Source organism: Ambystoma mexicanum, chromosome 8 (assembly GCF_040938575.1).
Source record: "Ambystoma mexicanum isolate Mex_15411 chromosome 8, UKY_AmexF1_1, whole genome shotgun sequence".
Classification (NCBI taxonomy): Eukaryota; Metazoa; Chordata; class Amphibia; order Caudata; family Ambystomatidae; genus Ambystoma; species Ambystoma mexicanum.
Genome location: NC_090929.1, coordinates 159,549,254 through 159,564,223, shown reverse-complemented (window position 1 = coordinate 159,564,223; position 14,970 = coordinate 159,549,254). Strand labels below are relative to the sequence as shown.

Sequence of the window (14,970 nt, the reverse complement as noted above, 5' to 3'; positions counted from 1 at the left end):
CTGAACCAGATCACCGTTAAGAATAGATATCCGTTACCTTTGATCCCTGAACTCCTGGACCAAGTCAGAAAAGCATGCATATATACAAAGCTGGATCTTAGAGGAGCCTACCACTTGGTACGAGTAAAAGAGGGCGATGAATGGAAGACGGCCTTCCGCACCAAGTATGGGCTATTTGAATATCAGGTCATGCCCTTCGGACTTTGCAATGCCCCGGCCGCCTTTCAATATTTTATGAACAATGTCCTCAGAGAGCTCATAGATGTGTGTGTTGTTGTTTACATTGACGACATCCTCGTTTATTCTTCATCGGAAACTGAACATCGGAAACACGTGAAAATGGTCCTCGAGAGATTGCGTCAACACAAACTTTTCGCTAAATTGGAAAAATGTGTTTTCAACGTGACTGAAGTTGAATTCTTGGGATTCATATTATCACCTAGCGGAGTGCGTATGGATTCAAAGAAGGTCGATGCAATTCTCAAATGGCCATCGCCATCCTCCGTAAAAGGTGTTCAAAGCATGTTAGGCTTCGCTAACTTTTACCGCAGGTTTATCCCCGAATTCTCTCGAATAGTCCAGCCCATCACCGCCTTTTTAAAGAAAAACAAACGTTTTGAATGGTCTACCGAGGCGGAACAAGCTTTCCAGAATTTGAAGACTAGATTTATCTCTGCACCGATCTTAAAACATCCTCGCCCAGAACTCCCCTACATCGTTGAAACTGATGCTTCGAGCCTTGCCATGGGGGCAGTTCTATCACAAAAGGACCCAGTAACCAATCATTTGCATCCCGTGGCATTTTGGTCCCGCAAATTCTCGCCTCCTGAAATCAATTACACTATTACTGATAAGGAACTTCTAGCTATCAAGTCCGCCTTTAAGGCTTGGCGGCATTATCTTCTGGGGGCCCGACACACCGTTACTGTGATTACAGATCACCGAAACCTGCAATATTTGAAAACCGCAAAAGCTCAATCCTCTAGGCAACTCTGTTGGGCACTATTCTTTGCCGAGTTTGACTTCATAATTACCTATCGACCTGGTACAAAAAACGGTAAAGCTGATGCCCTTTCTCGGATGGGAGTGGAAGAACATTTGATCAATCCTAAACCTGTACCTATCATTCCCGAACAAAGAATTCTAGGTGTAATCGCCACACAATCCATAGAGGAAGTTAAGGATAAAGCCAGGCTACTGGTAACTCCAGCAGACATACAGAATTGGCATCTGCAGGGAAAGGACTTTACGGTGAAGGACAACCTATTATATTTCCAAGAACGGTTATACCTGCCCAGCACAGATTTACAGAAAAAGGTAATCTCTTGTTATCACGATTCTTTAATGGAAGGACATCCCGGTATGACCAAGACCTCAGAAAAGATCAAGCGCTACTTCTGTGGCCGTCTTGGAAAAAAGATATCAGAGACTTTATAATGTCCTGTGGAGTATGCGCCCAAAACAAGAGTCAAAAGGAAAAACCAGCCGGCCTCTTACGCCCTATTGACATCCCGCCTCGCCCCTGGCATACGCTTTCTATGGACTTCATCACCGATCTACCTCCATGCTCCGGATACAATACGATCCTAGTAATCGTGGACCTATTCTCCAAGATGGCGCATTTCATTCCACTCAAAGGCTTACCAACAGCAGCAACTCTGGCCTGAGAATTTCTCGAAAACATCGTCCGACTGCACGGTTTTCCTTCAGTTCTAATTTCGGATCGAGGTAGTCAATTTATTTCTCATTTTTGGCGAAGTTGCTGTCGGTCGGCTCAAATTGATGTGAGACTTTCGACCAGCCACCACCCTCAAACCGACGGACAAACCGAGAGGACCAATCAAACTCTGGAACAGTATTTGCGCTGCATGCTACAACAAACTGAAAAAACTTGGAAAGATATCCTTTGGATAGCCAAATATGCCTACAATAACTCTGTCCACTCGGGAACTGGGAAGACCCCGTTTTTTCTTTTATACGGTAGTCACCCTCGAACCTCGGAGTTGGATCCACTCCAAGATCTTGGAACACCAGCAGTAGACCACCTGCATTCTACAATCACCCAAGCCTTTAAGGAAGCCGTTTCTCACCTTCAAAGGGCTAAAGAACAATACAAGAAAGGAGCAGACCAAGATCGGAAGGAAGCCCCCCAATATCAAGTAGGAGATCAAGTCTGGTTATCCACCAAATATCTACCTCTAAAAGGACCACACACATTCAACCCAAGATACCTTGGTCCCTATTCCATCACTAGCATAGTAAATCCAGTAGCGGTCAAGTTGGACTTGCCCCCTCACATAAAGATACATCCAGTCTTCCACATCTCTCTATTAAAACCCGTGCAACCTCAAACCCGACTAACTACATCTCCAAAACCTATTCTAGTTGATGGAGAACTCGAGTTTGAAGTCAAAAGCATCCTGGATTCCAAGATCTCCAAATCTAAACTATTTTACCTGATTGACTGGAAAGGCTACGGTCCCCAAGAAAGATCCTGGGAACCTGCAGAATATGTCCACGCGCCTCGTCTAATCAAAAGATTTCATCGAACATTTCCTAACAAGCCCAAACCCCCGGAGAAGCCCGGTTTGGGAGGGGCCTTGAGGGGGGGTGCTGTCATGATCTCTGCTTCCAAAATATCAGGACTTGCCCGACTCCCTTGGAAGCAGACCCATAACCCCGGTTCCGAGTGCCAGCCAGTCCCAATTGGGACCTTTTGGACCCTGTCCTGGCGCCAGTGGCACCAGGCTCATAAAGATGCCCAGTCCCAGCGCTGGAAGCGCCGGGCTCATAATGCTTGGGTGGACTTACCTGCAGCAGACCATGCTGCTTACTTACCTGCCAGTTGAACCCCTGATCCTCTTCTGTTTGGGACTACTTTTCCTGTTGGGTGGGGCAGGAGCCACTCCCTAGGTTCAGAACACTGGAACTCTTCTGGAAAGCAGGAACTCTTTTCTTAGGCGTGGCTGTGGAAGGAGACACCTAAGCACTACAGGAGGCTATTTAAACCACACCCGATGGATGAATCTTGCTTTGCATTATTCTGCATTCGCTGCAGCAGAACGCTCATCGTGTCTTCTGCTTCTGATCCTGGGCCTAAGGGAACAAAGGCTTACCATCCTGGAATCCAGTCTTCAGCAGCACCTGTAAAGACAAAGAAAGAACAGGTTAGCACTACGGTCTTCAGTGGCAGCGCATCTCTTACCTGGTCCATCGGCTGTCACCAACGCCTCGCGCTGCATTCCGACATCTGAAAGACAAAGGCTTACCTACTCTTCGCATGCTCCGGAGGTCTTCGCACTGCATTCCGGCATCTGAAAGACAAAAGCTTACCAGCTATTCGCACGCTCCGGAGGCCTTCGGCGCTGCATCCCGCATCTGAAAGACAAAAGAAGGTGCGTTTAAAGACATTGGGTAACTTTATTACTCACGTGCCATTACTCCTTCCCACGCCGAATCCAGTGGGTATTCCAGCACCCTTCAGCTTCTCTAAAGCTCCGAACTTGTACCTGCAAGATAAAAGGGACAGTTAGTGCGCATCGTGAAGCAGGTTACAAGCGCTTACTTACGTGCTTCCAGGCGCTTCTATTCCTCACGCGGGTTCGATCCTCAACTCTCATCAGCCCGCCTTCCGCCATCGCCGGAACCCTGCAAAACAAGAGATATCATTACAAAAGACTTTTAAGACATTTGAAGTGCCCAGAACTTACCGTTCGTGCAGTTAACGACGGACAGCAGTCCTCTGAGGTCAAGAGGCCTGCACCCTTATCCAGTGAAGAAACTGGTTACGGCACCCTGCCCCGAGGCAGATGGAGAGCTCGGCGTTCACTTACCTAAGGTGAGGGTGTTAACCTTTGGGGTTCTACAGGAGAAGAGAAAGGGAAGAGGAGAGAGGCACCCAATAACCCCAGTTCATTAATCCCATATTTTCTATCTGCAGACATCTTACTCTTCGAGTCAGACATACAGTGCAGAGAGGTCCAGCCCAAAGAGCCAACCGTGTGTTACACATCACCTTTGAAGATACGGCATTCACCCAGTCAAGACCGGCGCCTCTGCGGGAATCAGGTGAGCGTTACAGCCGATTTGGAATGATCACGATAGTAGTTTACTTTCTGCTAAAGCTGGTACAAAAGGACGTCCAACTTCTGGATTAATGATAGCTATTAAAAACAGCTCAGGTCTCAAACTTCAACCTTGAGTTACTCCCAGCCAACATCTACAAATGGTCAAAATCAGCTATCTTGGAGGCATACTAGCATTAATTAACATCTATAAAAATCCTGCTGCATTAATCGACACTAAATTCTTTCTAGCTTTAGAAAATCTTATGATAACCCTACCTGCAGATATAACAAACACCATAATTGCAGGTGACTTGAATTTACAATGCCTACCAGATCAAAGGATAAATAATAATCCAATATATGATAGACGGACAAGTTTAATGAAAGAGCGTCAACTAATAATCTTGAATGGCTCTGTTAAAGGGGATATCCCACCCCAACCAATGTGGCGTAGAGGCAAAAGTAATTCTATTATTGACTATGTGTATGTTGATCATGGCACCTAGTCTAGAATTGAAAAATTGTAGCTAATAAACCAGACAAGCAGTGATCATGAAATGCTCACACTGCACTCTCAGCTTCATATGACATCTGCACAAATCAGATCCTCATGCTATACCGAAAAGATTGAAGTTAATAACTCAAGAACAAGTTTCTCATAGAATGAAAATTCTTTATATTGCCTCAATGAAAACATTCTCAGAGCACAAGCCACGATAACAGAGCACTCAACATCATTAGGCGAAACTTATATCAACGCTCTGCAAATATTTAAAATCCATTCTACATCCAAGATAGGTCTTAATTATAAGAAAAAACATCCATTTGACCTTGAAGTGCAAGAACAAAGTGAACTAGAAGTGAACAAATTCAGGAAAAAAAAATGGTTTTGTTGAGACCCCTGTTTGAGAGAAGAGCAATGTTGAAGGCCTTGAGATGCAAATATAATAATTGGCGCTGAATGAAGAAGATGCAATTATAACAAACAGATGGTGAAACAATGCATGCAACAATTAACAAGAAAAATATGGCACGGACATCGGCCTTGCTTAATTTGGCAAATCATATCATCCAATTGCCTATACAAATAAATGGCGAAGTGGAAGAACAATGGACACTCCATTTTACCCAATAATCCACACAACCTTCTAAAATTGCTACACTTTTTTCCTGCACATGCTGTGACGGTGCAACAACTAAAGATTAGTGAAGAAGACGTGTTATACTACATATTGAAGTCAAGCAATTCACAGGTACCTGGCCCGAATGGGGTAAACAATAGGATGTTTAAGCAACATCCTCAAGCTTGGGCGAAGATCCTTTGCAATATGTTCTGCAATGTCTTATCTACTCAGACAATTCCAGAATCATGGAGGCAATCAGTAATTGTTGCCATATTCAAGAAGGGCGATCGGTCGTGTCCATCTAATCAATGACCGATCGCCCTTCTTGATGCTCCGGGGAAGATTTTCACGAGATTCATTCATAGAGATTTCAACGCATGGACCATTAACAACCATCTACGGAATTATTTCCAGACAGGTTTTGTGGCAGGATTGGGCACAACAATTAATCTATTGTCTATTACAGCCACCCTGTCACATCACTATATCACTAGACAACCCTTATACATGGCCTTTGTTGATTTCCAGGCCGCTTTCGATTCCGTCCCAAGGGAGCTCTTATTTGAAAAATTGCAACAAGCAGAATGCCCCTCTTATCTACTGTCACTCATTGAAGCATTACACACAAATACAAAGGTGCAGGTCAGACTAACATTGAAGGGAGATTTGACCACCTTCATTTACACATTTCGAGGGCTGAACCAGGGATTCATCCTTGCTTCAGCCCTCTATAATTTTTTCATCTCGGACATGAGTAACTCTTTTGAAGACACTGGGCCTAATTACGAGTTTGAAGGTAGCCATGGTGCTAATAGCCCCATGGCTGCCTCCAAATCCGTGTCCGGGTCCGGGAAGTAGGAATGGGGACTTACCGGGTCATTCCAACCTTGGAGCACCCGGTAAGTCCCCATTCTGAAAACCATTCCCCATTCCCATTCGAGCCTCCATAGGACTCAATGGGAATGGGGAAGGAGCTAATAACGGGCCCACAAATAGCGGGCCCGTTATTAGCTCCCTGGTCCCCCAGTGGCTCCCGCTAAGGGCGGCTGGTAAAACCAGCCGGCCTTAGTGGGACCCGCCAAGGGACCTCGGAATGTGGCAGTAAGGGGTTAACGGCACCGGCATTCTTACCAGCACTGTTAACCCCCTACCTCCGTACTCGAAATGAGGCTCATTGACAATGACGCACGAAAGCTGGACTCGTATAAGATCCCAGCTTTATTCTATGCGGATGATCTTGTTCTGTCTGATGTCTAAGACTCCACAGGGATTACGTCTTTTAGATGCCTTGTCATTATATGTCGAACAAAATTTTCTGACGATTAATTTGAACAAAACCAAAGTAGTGATATGCAATAATAACAAGTGTGGCAAGACGGGGAGGGCATGGTCATTGCAAAATATAGTTCTAGAGGTTGTGCCACAATACACATATTTAGATGTTGTAATCAGTGATGAGAAAGATGAAAAGTCATACTTGTCGAGCCTAGACAATAAGCTAACAACTGCCATATCACAATCTACCATCATACAGGCAAAATGCGGCAAATTTTCAATAAGTCACATACTAACGTATTATCGACAGAATGTTACTTCGATGTTGTTAAACGGAGCAAAAAACAAAACAATATTAACAGAAATAATGTTACAAAAATGTGAAGGTAAATATTGGCAACACATACTAAATCTGCCTAACTGTGTACCAATTGTCTGGCTTCGTTATGACCTAGGACTTACATCTTTGTATTATACGTATTTGTGGCAACTAATGTCCCTTTTTAGGAAATGTCTAATGGCACCTGAATCGAATATGTTAATAAGCATATTATACAAATATATGTTAACAATGAAACATGAATTTATGCGAAAATGGAATGACGCAGTAAAACAAGGTTGGCACAAGCAGAAATCCCATTACAAGTTTTGATTGAGAATAATAATAGAGCAAAAACAAAACTATTCCAACAAGAATGGACCAGAACTAGAGACAAGTGCCAGAACTATCAAGAATTTAGCAAAAATCCATTTCTTGATAAGAAATATAGGGCCTCGTTACGATTTTGGCAGTAGCCATGCCATTATTGGCGGCATGGCTGCCGCCAAAATCGGGTCCGGGTCCAGTTTCCCAGAATGGGGAATTACTGGGCCATTCCGAGTTCGGAGGGCCCGGTAATTCCTCCCTCCAGGAACCCGGGCCTGGACCTTCCCCATTCCCATTTCAGCCCCCATAGGGCTGAATGGGAATGGGGGAGCTAGCAAACAATGGGACGATTACGAGTGGCCAGTTTTTTGCTCCCTCTTCCCCACGCGGGACCCGGTAAGCAGGCCTGGTTTGACCAGGCGTTACTTACCGGGTCCCGCGAGGGGAGCTTGTAATGAGGAGGAACAGGTTTAGCGGGTCCGCCTCCTTTAGCGGGTCCCGTTAACCCGTTTCGCCTCACTTGTAATGAGGCCCATAGTGTTGCAGAGCTGTATTTGCTAAAATCTCCATCATTATTGCACAGACTTGATTTTATGCGCGTGAGGTTTAATGTTTGGCCCACGAAAGACATCCAGTGCAGAAGAGGAAAGATTTCTAAAACAGATCATGTTTGCCGCTTCTGCCACAATTCCAAGAATAAAGAAACCTTGCAGCACTTAATAATTGACTGCATTAAGTTACAAGACACTTGCATCTCGTACTTTAAGAATCAATTGCAAGACTATCGAATAATGACCCCGGAATTGTTGTGGAAAATTGTCTTTGCAGGGAAATTGACGGCCATGAGAATTGCTGTTCTTAATTTTGTATATGGACTAAAGTTAACTGAACAAGATGACACATGAAACCATGAATATATATGAGAAACTAATACAATGCACCGATAAAACATCTCAAGGCTAATATATATTGACTGAACCACGAATAATGCAATTGTAATAATGTACACTGTGTTATGAAATGAATTTATGATTTTAAATTGATTATAATTGTCAGTAATATATCTCTTTTTTAATGATGATTTAACAATGTTTTATGCAAAATGTATTTTTATATAATGTGTACTTTTGATAAACTATTCTTTATTATAAAGTTGATTAATTCAGCTAAATCAATAAAAAGAAGAAAAAAATAATACCTATGGCTGCTTCCACCCATTACCTCCCCTTGCCCACCCAATACACTCCTGTGGGATCCCTTTGAGTCTAGCTCTCTGCTTTCTAAGCAGCTTTCTGAAAGGTAATGGCTTAATTGCAGCTAATCGCAGTTCCTGATCTAATACACATGTCTTAACTGAGTATGCCTTCAACCACTTCATTTATTAGCTGTATGTCTGTGCTTGCATCTGCTCTTTGCACAGACTTCTTGTTAAAAACAAGAATTGGCAAAGCCAACAGTGTTGACTCATCTATAGGCATTAGTTAGTCATTTGCCAGGCACTGCCCTACTATGCCAATGTATGTGTACGATTTGCCAGTTTTTGCGATCTTATGGTGTAGTAGTACCCTTATGACCCTGACTGGAAAATGTAGACCCCATACCTGCACAAAAGCCAAAACTGTAGGTTTGGTTGATACTTGTTTAGTGTTGCAGACAGTGTGCACATCCTCACTCTACCATCTCAGAAAGTGTTCATGCTGAGAGATTAGGATGGTTACCCCTGAGAGAGTGCACGGGCCATAGTGATTTGTACAAGGTGTTCTGGGTATTTTGAGCTCAATGCTGCTTCTCAATTCATGCAAAGAATGCCCCGCTTTGTTCTCTGTGTATTACAGGTGGCCTAGATGGATTGCCCTGTCCCCTCTGGGAGGTTTCAAGCTATGAATCTGACCAATACCAAACAAGAGTAACACAATTGACGCATGTCATGACTGAAATATAGCCGCAGATATATGTAAGGCTCAATGTAACAGAACAGTGATACTTTAATGCAACAAAGTGCAACCTGTACGGTCAGCCTCTTATGCATGACAATCCTGGGCAGCTGTCTGCAACCACTGGCTCTATAAATGTTTTGGACTACAACTCCCATCGGCCCTAGCCACTATGTTGTTTGGTGGGGGATCATGGGAGTTGTAGTGAAAAACCTCGAGACCTTTAGGTTGCAGATCCATGATGTTCAGTCCCTGGGGCCTTGATCATGGAGCACTAGGTATATTTTTGGAACTGCCTAAAGTAACCCCATCCTTGGACTTGGACTGATGGCCAGTTACAGCCATTGCTACAGATAAGATTTGGAAGTGAGAATATTTTACTCACTATTTTTTAAAATTGGGAGTAGAGTGATTTTTCAGGGAGTCCAATTCCGAAGGGGAGTATTTTATAAGCAAGTAAAAATATCTTTTAACTGGAAAAAGGAAATGCTTTTGCAATAATCATTCCTTTGCACCTAGTTATTCATACACATTAAAAGATAAATGTTTACTTCTTCCTATTAGGCAGTAATAATAGTAGTTTCTTCCTGTGGGACTACGTGCACGGCTGGTCCAAACATATCCATGTAGCCATGTGGGTGAAAGCAGGGGCGCAAGGTCCGACATGCCTGTTTCCTATTCTTTGTTTGGAGTATTTTTATTCTGCTTATTTTTAGGGAGTTAAAATGGCCGACACACCCCTTATCTGTAGGCCTGGTTACATCAATGTAAAAAGGAGAAACTATGTCCTGGGTGCAATGATGGCTGACACAAGCATGGCGGGTCTGTCACTTCTGAGAACACTGTTATATTGGCACGTGATTTTAGCTGATGTTCATGCCACGAGAAACGTCTTGCTGATCTACGGGTCTTGCCTCTTCAACTCATCCAGAACCGGACCACAAGGCTTATCCTTGGCCTCAAGCCCAGGGACCGTATCTCTCTAGCCCCGAAATCCCTCCACTGGCTCCAAGTGGTTGCAAGAATCATGTTTATGACCCTCTGCATCATCCACAAGGCATTCTGGGGATGTAGGCCTCTCTGCCTTCAACTCTCTCTTCTTAAGAGAGCCCTCGTCTACTTCTAATTCTCTGCGGGTCAGTCGCTCCTCCAAGTAGAGAATGGGGGTAGACCTCTCTTCTCTGCAGGTGCTTCCCTCTGGAATGGCCTCCCTGCCTCTCTCCGCTTTGAGCCGGATCTCCTTAAGTTCCAGAAGCTCCTCAAGACCTTCCTTTTCTCCTCTTCTTTCTCACTCCCTCTCCCCTGCTAACCTTCCCTTGCTCCTGCTCTGTCTGCTGACAGGCTTCTTAGTGTCCTCAAATTCTTACATGAACCAGCCCCCGCCCCTGACCAGTCCCCCTGCACTTGCCGCCTGGCCCACATTGAACTGCCACCTGGCTAACCTTGCACTATCGGGCTGGAATTGCCCCATGTAGTCCCAGCCTCCCATGCACTTAACTCAGGGCCCTGTTGCTCTGGGTGCACTTCGCCCTGTACCCTCTCAGTTGCACTTCTTGTCGCGCACTTGCATGATCTAAATTACACTAGGCCTAGTAAGCTTTTTTGTCTTTTCGTCCCTTTGTTCCCCCTCCCTTGCCTGAATGCGCCTTGAAACCCTTGTTTATAGCTGCGCAACAAAATAAAAAATCAATCAGCCCAGTTGCCGCGCCAGTTCAGCATCTCATCGAATCCTCCATCACAGTCCTCGTCTGTATTGGGCTTCTCAGTAGGCAGGTTGATTGGACGGGCAGCAGCATCTGGACAGTCGTTAGCCCTGCTGAAAGGTTGGCACAAGAGCAGCTTTGAGGAACACTGGCACTGTAGGGGGAAGAACCATGGAGTGTTGCTGACCAGGCTATGCCCGCTGCATGGCTACAGAGAGAGCTTATTTTTCTTGAGCTTTCACTCTTGAAAACATTCTGTAAAAATGTACATCACACAATATAAACAGTGTTTATTCAGTCCTCGCATGCAAGGTCAGCATCACTATGGATGCTGGGACTTGTAGTTTCAGTGGTATTAATATTATATGTACGTTCCTATGAGTGAGAGCAGATACATGTTGCCTGCTAAGAAGCCAGTGATGGATGAAGGAGAGCCTGGCGAGCTGGAGCCAATTGGCCATTCAACGTTGGAAATGCAATTAAGAAATCAAAAATAGAGCCGCTTACCTTGTAGCTGAGATAAATAAGGAGCATGGTCTCAAGGAAACTGATTAAGGCGACGGTGACCTGCAAGCAAACACAAACACACATCAGCCCAGACCGCCATGCAACGAGGAGCGTCCATGCATGGCAGAAGACATGACTACACGCCAAATGCAGATATAGCACGAAAAGGAAAGATTGCATGGGACTATGCAACCGTAGGATGGTGAAGACATAGCCTTCATGTTGGCCATCCAATGTTAAATGATGCTGTCATGAGAGCAAGTAGCCGGAGCAGCTCTAAGGTGGGTCATTAGGCGGTGTGGGCTAGTCTACATTAAAGCAATGCAAGAGATCACTAGGGTTACTGGGGCCAGTGTTCTGGGGAGCAGGCATGAAATGTCACGGTACCACCCTGGCCAAACATGCGCATTTCGAAAATACCGCAAGAGGCATTCATGAACTGTCTCCGAGTCATTTCAAACAAACTATATGTGCACATGTGATTACATCTCTGTTTTTGAGGCTCGGGACCGTATCTAGGGCAGCTTTGGTTCCCATGGCAACTGACAGTGACAAGTGAATGACACATGCACAGAAGGGAGAATAAATACCCTTTTTGCTCACTGAGCTCCCCAATGAACACATGGCAGTGTGAACTTTAATTCTAACCTCCATTGCACGGTGTAAGTCCGCAGAGGGAAAATAAACAGTTCCATGTTGTGTACAGAGGTAAAATGATTGGGAACGTTGTCTGATCTTAAATGGGTATTTTCCCCATATCATCGTTTATTTACAGCATGTGCCATTTGCCACATGACGCAGGAGGCGAACCATTTCAAATTTCAAACTTAGAATGAGTCTGTTCAGTAAAAACAGACTTTATTCGGAAGAATGCCTGTTTTGACCAATCGTGCCATACTCAGAATGAGCCCCTGTGCCCTGCTTTGCCGGGGTTCTGAGCAGGACTAGGACGCAATACGCTAAGGGAATGTAGCACACAAAGCACACCCTCAAAATGTTAAAATCCCAAATTCAATAAACTATGTTTGGAAATGTGTCTGATAAAACATGCTTATTGCTTCTAACCAATCTAGCAAGCGTACGTTCTTTCCTCTAAGGGTCCATCAGCTCTGATATCCGATGGGCAGACTCATTGGCGCCCCCTTACCCCCTGGGATCTTTAACTGTAATTTGGGTCTCTTAACTTGCACCTGTTAGCAAGTCTTCCCACAAAATCTTGGAATCCCATCTATTACATGTTCCGGGTTTTTAGAGTGCAATATACACCGCAGCAGTGGGAACATGTCACAACCCAAAACAATTCACTTGGGATGGAAAAGGTCATTTCAAAGTAATGTTGCACATTGAGACATATCCTCTGTTGTCCTAAGTTGTCCTGGAAGAGAACTCCAGAGCATAGGTTGCAATATTGAGAAGGACTGTACTCCATATTGCTGTTTCCTGCTTCACATGGTTTAGGTAAATCTTGCTTCAGTTGACCCCAAGCCCAAGGTGCTGCTCTTAACCCTAGGATCCTGCAGCTGGTACATGCCTGCAAATGAGCTCGACAGAATGTTGACAACGCTGCCAACATTCGGGGGTGAATGCTGTAGGCCCATTCTTTTTGACAGCAAACTCTCATTTGTTTGTCAGCTGGATAGTCAGTCTGTGAAACAGAGAAAGGAAGCAACACATATATACCAACATTATCCATTCCATTCGGGAGACGCTAGTCCAGTCCTGGATTTAACTTTGCATTCTGGGACTTGCAATACCGGATTTCGCTACTGTAAACCCAGAACTGCGTGTCTTCAGTGCTCACTATTGTGAATTGGATAATTGCATACTTCCACTAATAGGATTTGCGCCCACACACGTTAAGCTTTGCATTTGCACACATTGGGCTTCAGAGGATGCTGTGGTCTTGCCTACGTAACTTGCATCCACATTTTTAAAGAGGTGCACAGCAAATGTGCAAACACTCTATTAAAGTATATGAAAGTAAATGCACACAGAACAGAGTGCCTGGGACTGCTCTGCCTCTTTACGAGGCTAGGAGTTAAGGTGTACATATGCCATTTGTGGGCCATGTTAGGCCTCTCCTGCTGATTGTAGTCTCTGACCATAGATCTATGGACCCCAGCAGGACACTCCAGTGTCCATCCTCACAGTCCCTAACTTCTCTCTGAGAACCAATAGAGATGCAGTAACTGGGCACATGACTGGCTCCAACAGCATCCTACATTGGGCGCATTGGAACAGTATGTTCTTATTGTATAAGCGCTTAACAAGCAAACAATAAACTTTTTTTTTTTTAAATACAAGATATTTATTGACGATGCTGTCTATAATGAGCTTCACTGTATTATTTGTCTCTTATATTTTTTAAAGAAATAATGTTTTTATGATTGCAAAATGAAATGTTCGGTGATCTGCTAGATTTTTTGGTTCGGTTTTCGTCCATAAAACTGTTAAAATAAATATATAAACAAATGAATATGAGGGACAACGCTTTAGTGTGCGATTCCCAGGGCCTTAAACTATATGTCAGAGTAGCTCAGTAAGCAACATCCGGCACACATAATGCAATTGATCTTGAAGAAACCTTCAAGACTGAATCTATTATGGTCAATGTGCCAGATTTTGCCTACTGTGCTACTTTAAATTTGCACTAAACATGGATTTCGACCTAGAAGAGGGCACATTCCTGTTTCTTGCTTTTGATGAATCCGGCACCTGAAGGCCCCGAGCTTGCTCAAGCATGCATTCAGCAGACGTTTCATTTCCCCAAACCGTTTGGAGCATCTTTAGTTGACCTTCATTGCAGGTCTGCGGGTAACAGTTAAAATACCACCTAATTATGAGTTGGGATTGCCTGGGAAACGCATTGCAGAGAGCACCTATGAAGTGCAGTGCTTGTCATTGACATTTGTAAATGCTGCTGAGACACGACATTTCGTTTCCCCAATATAATTGGTTGCGTATCGCTGGCATCGCAACCACCTTTTGTTTGCATTCCTGCTGCTCAGCCAAAAGAACAGCACAATCAGCTTCAAGAACAGAGGCCACCATCTTGGAATGGCGATTCCAGTCACTGTTTCGTACAGCATATGCCAAATGATTTACTATATTACTTCCCCGACGCCACGTGCATTTGTAAAGATTCCATTTACTGTATACATCCAGGCTGTTAGATTTTTTTTTCAAAGGCAGGCCCCTATGTTTTAAGTATCGGCAATGTTTAAAGAATATATTAGAAACTGTAGTGTCACGGCAATCTGTTCTCATTCACAAAATGTTTCTTTACATTTGTGAATGAAAGAGGAATGCATTCAGGGAGCCTTGATTTTCTTTTTTTTTTACGCTTACTCTAGCTCTGCATTTTGATGGCTGCCATCTTGATGAGCGGAACGTCACTTCCAAAGCCCAGTCCAGGCCGCCATGTTGCTTGGGGATTTCTCTTAATCTTTTGTCTCACGGAAATACGCATTTCCAGCCATAAAAATGAGCAATGTGTACAGATGTTGCACTAAAAAAAAGAACTGCTTAGGGTAAATAACACATATCTAACCTATGCAGCACTTTCTATGTTCCTCATGCAATAAATATTGCATGTGATCTCATCTTATAACAAGTGCTAGATCAAAAAAAGGTCGTTTTTGAAATACAACATGTTTTACTGCTACCAGAGACTCAAAAGAAGGCCCTACGCAGGAGAAAGAAGTATTGAGACAC

The 14,970-nt window shown here is 44.1% G+C and overlaps 1 protein-coding gene across 10 annotated transcripts in view; it reads right to left on the bottom strand.

Annotated features, from left to right (window-relative positions):
• Positions 1-14,970, bottom strand: part of KCNT1 (potassium sodium-activated channel subfamily T member 1) — a 2,308,650-nt gene that overhangs the window by 730,231 nt on the left and 1,563,449 nt on the right. For all 10 annotated transcript variants that reach the window (XM_069609538.1, XM_069609540.1, XM_069609539.1 and 7 more), the window contains one exon: positions 11,257-11,316. In XM_069609538.1, the coding sequence (XP_069465639.1) occupies positions 11,257-11,316 (60 nt within the window). The remainder of the gene's footprint in view (positions 1-11,256; positions 11,317-14,970) is intronic.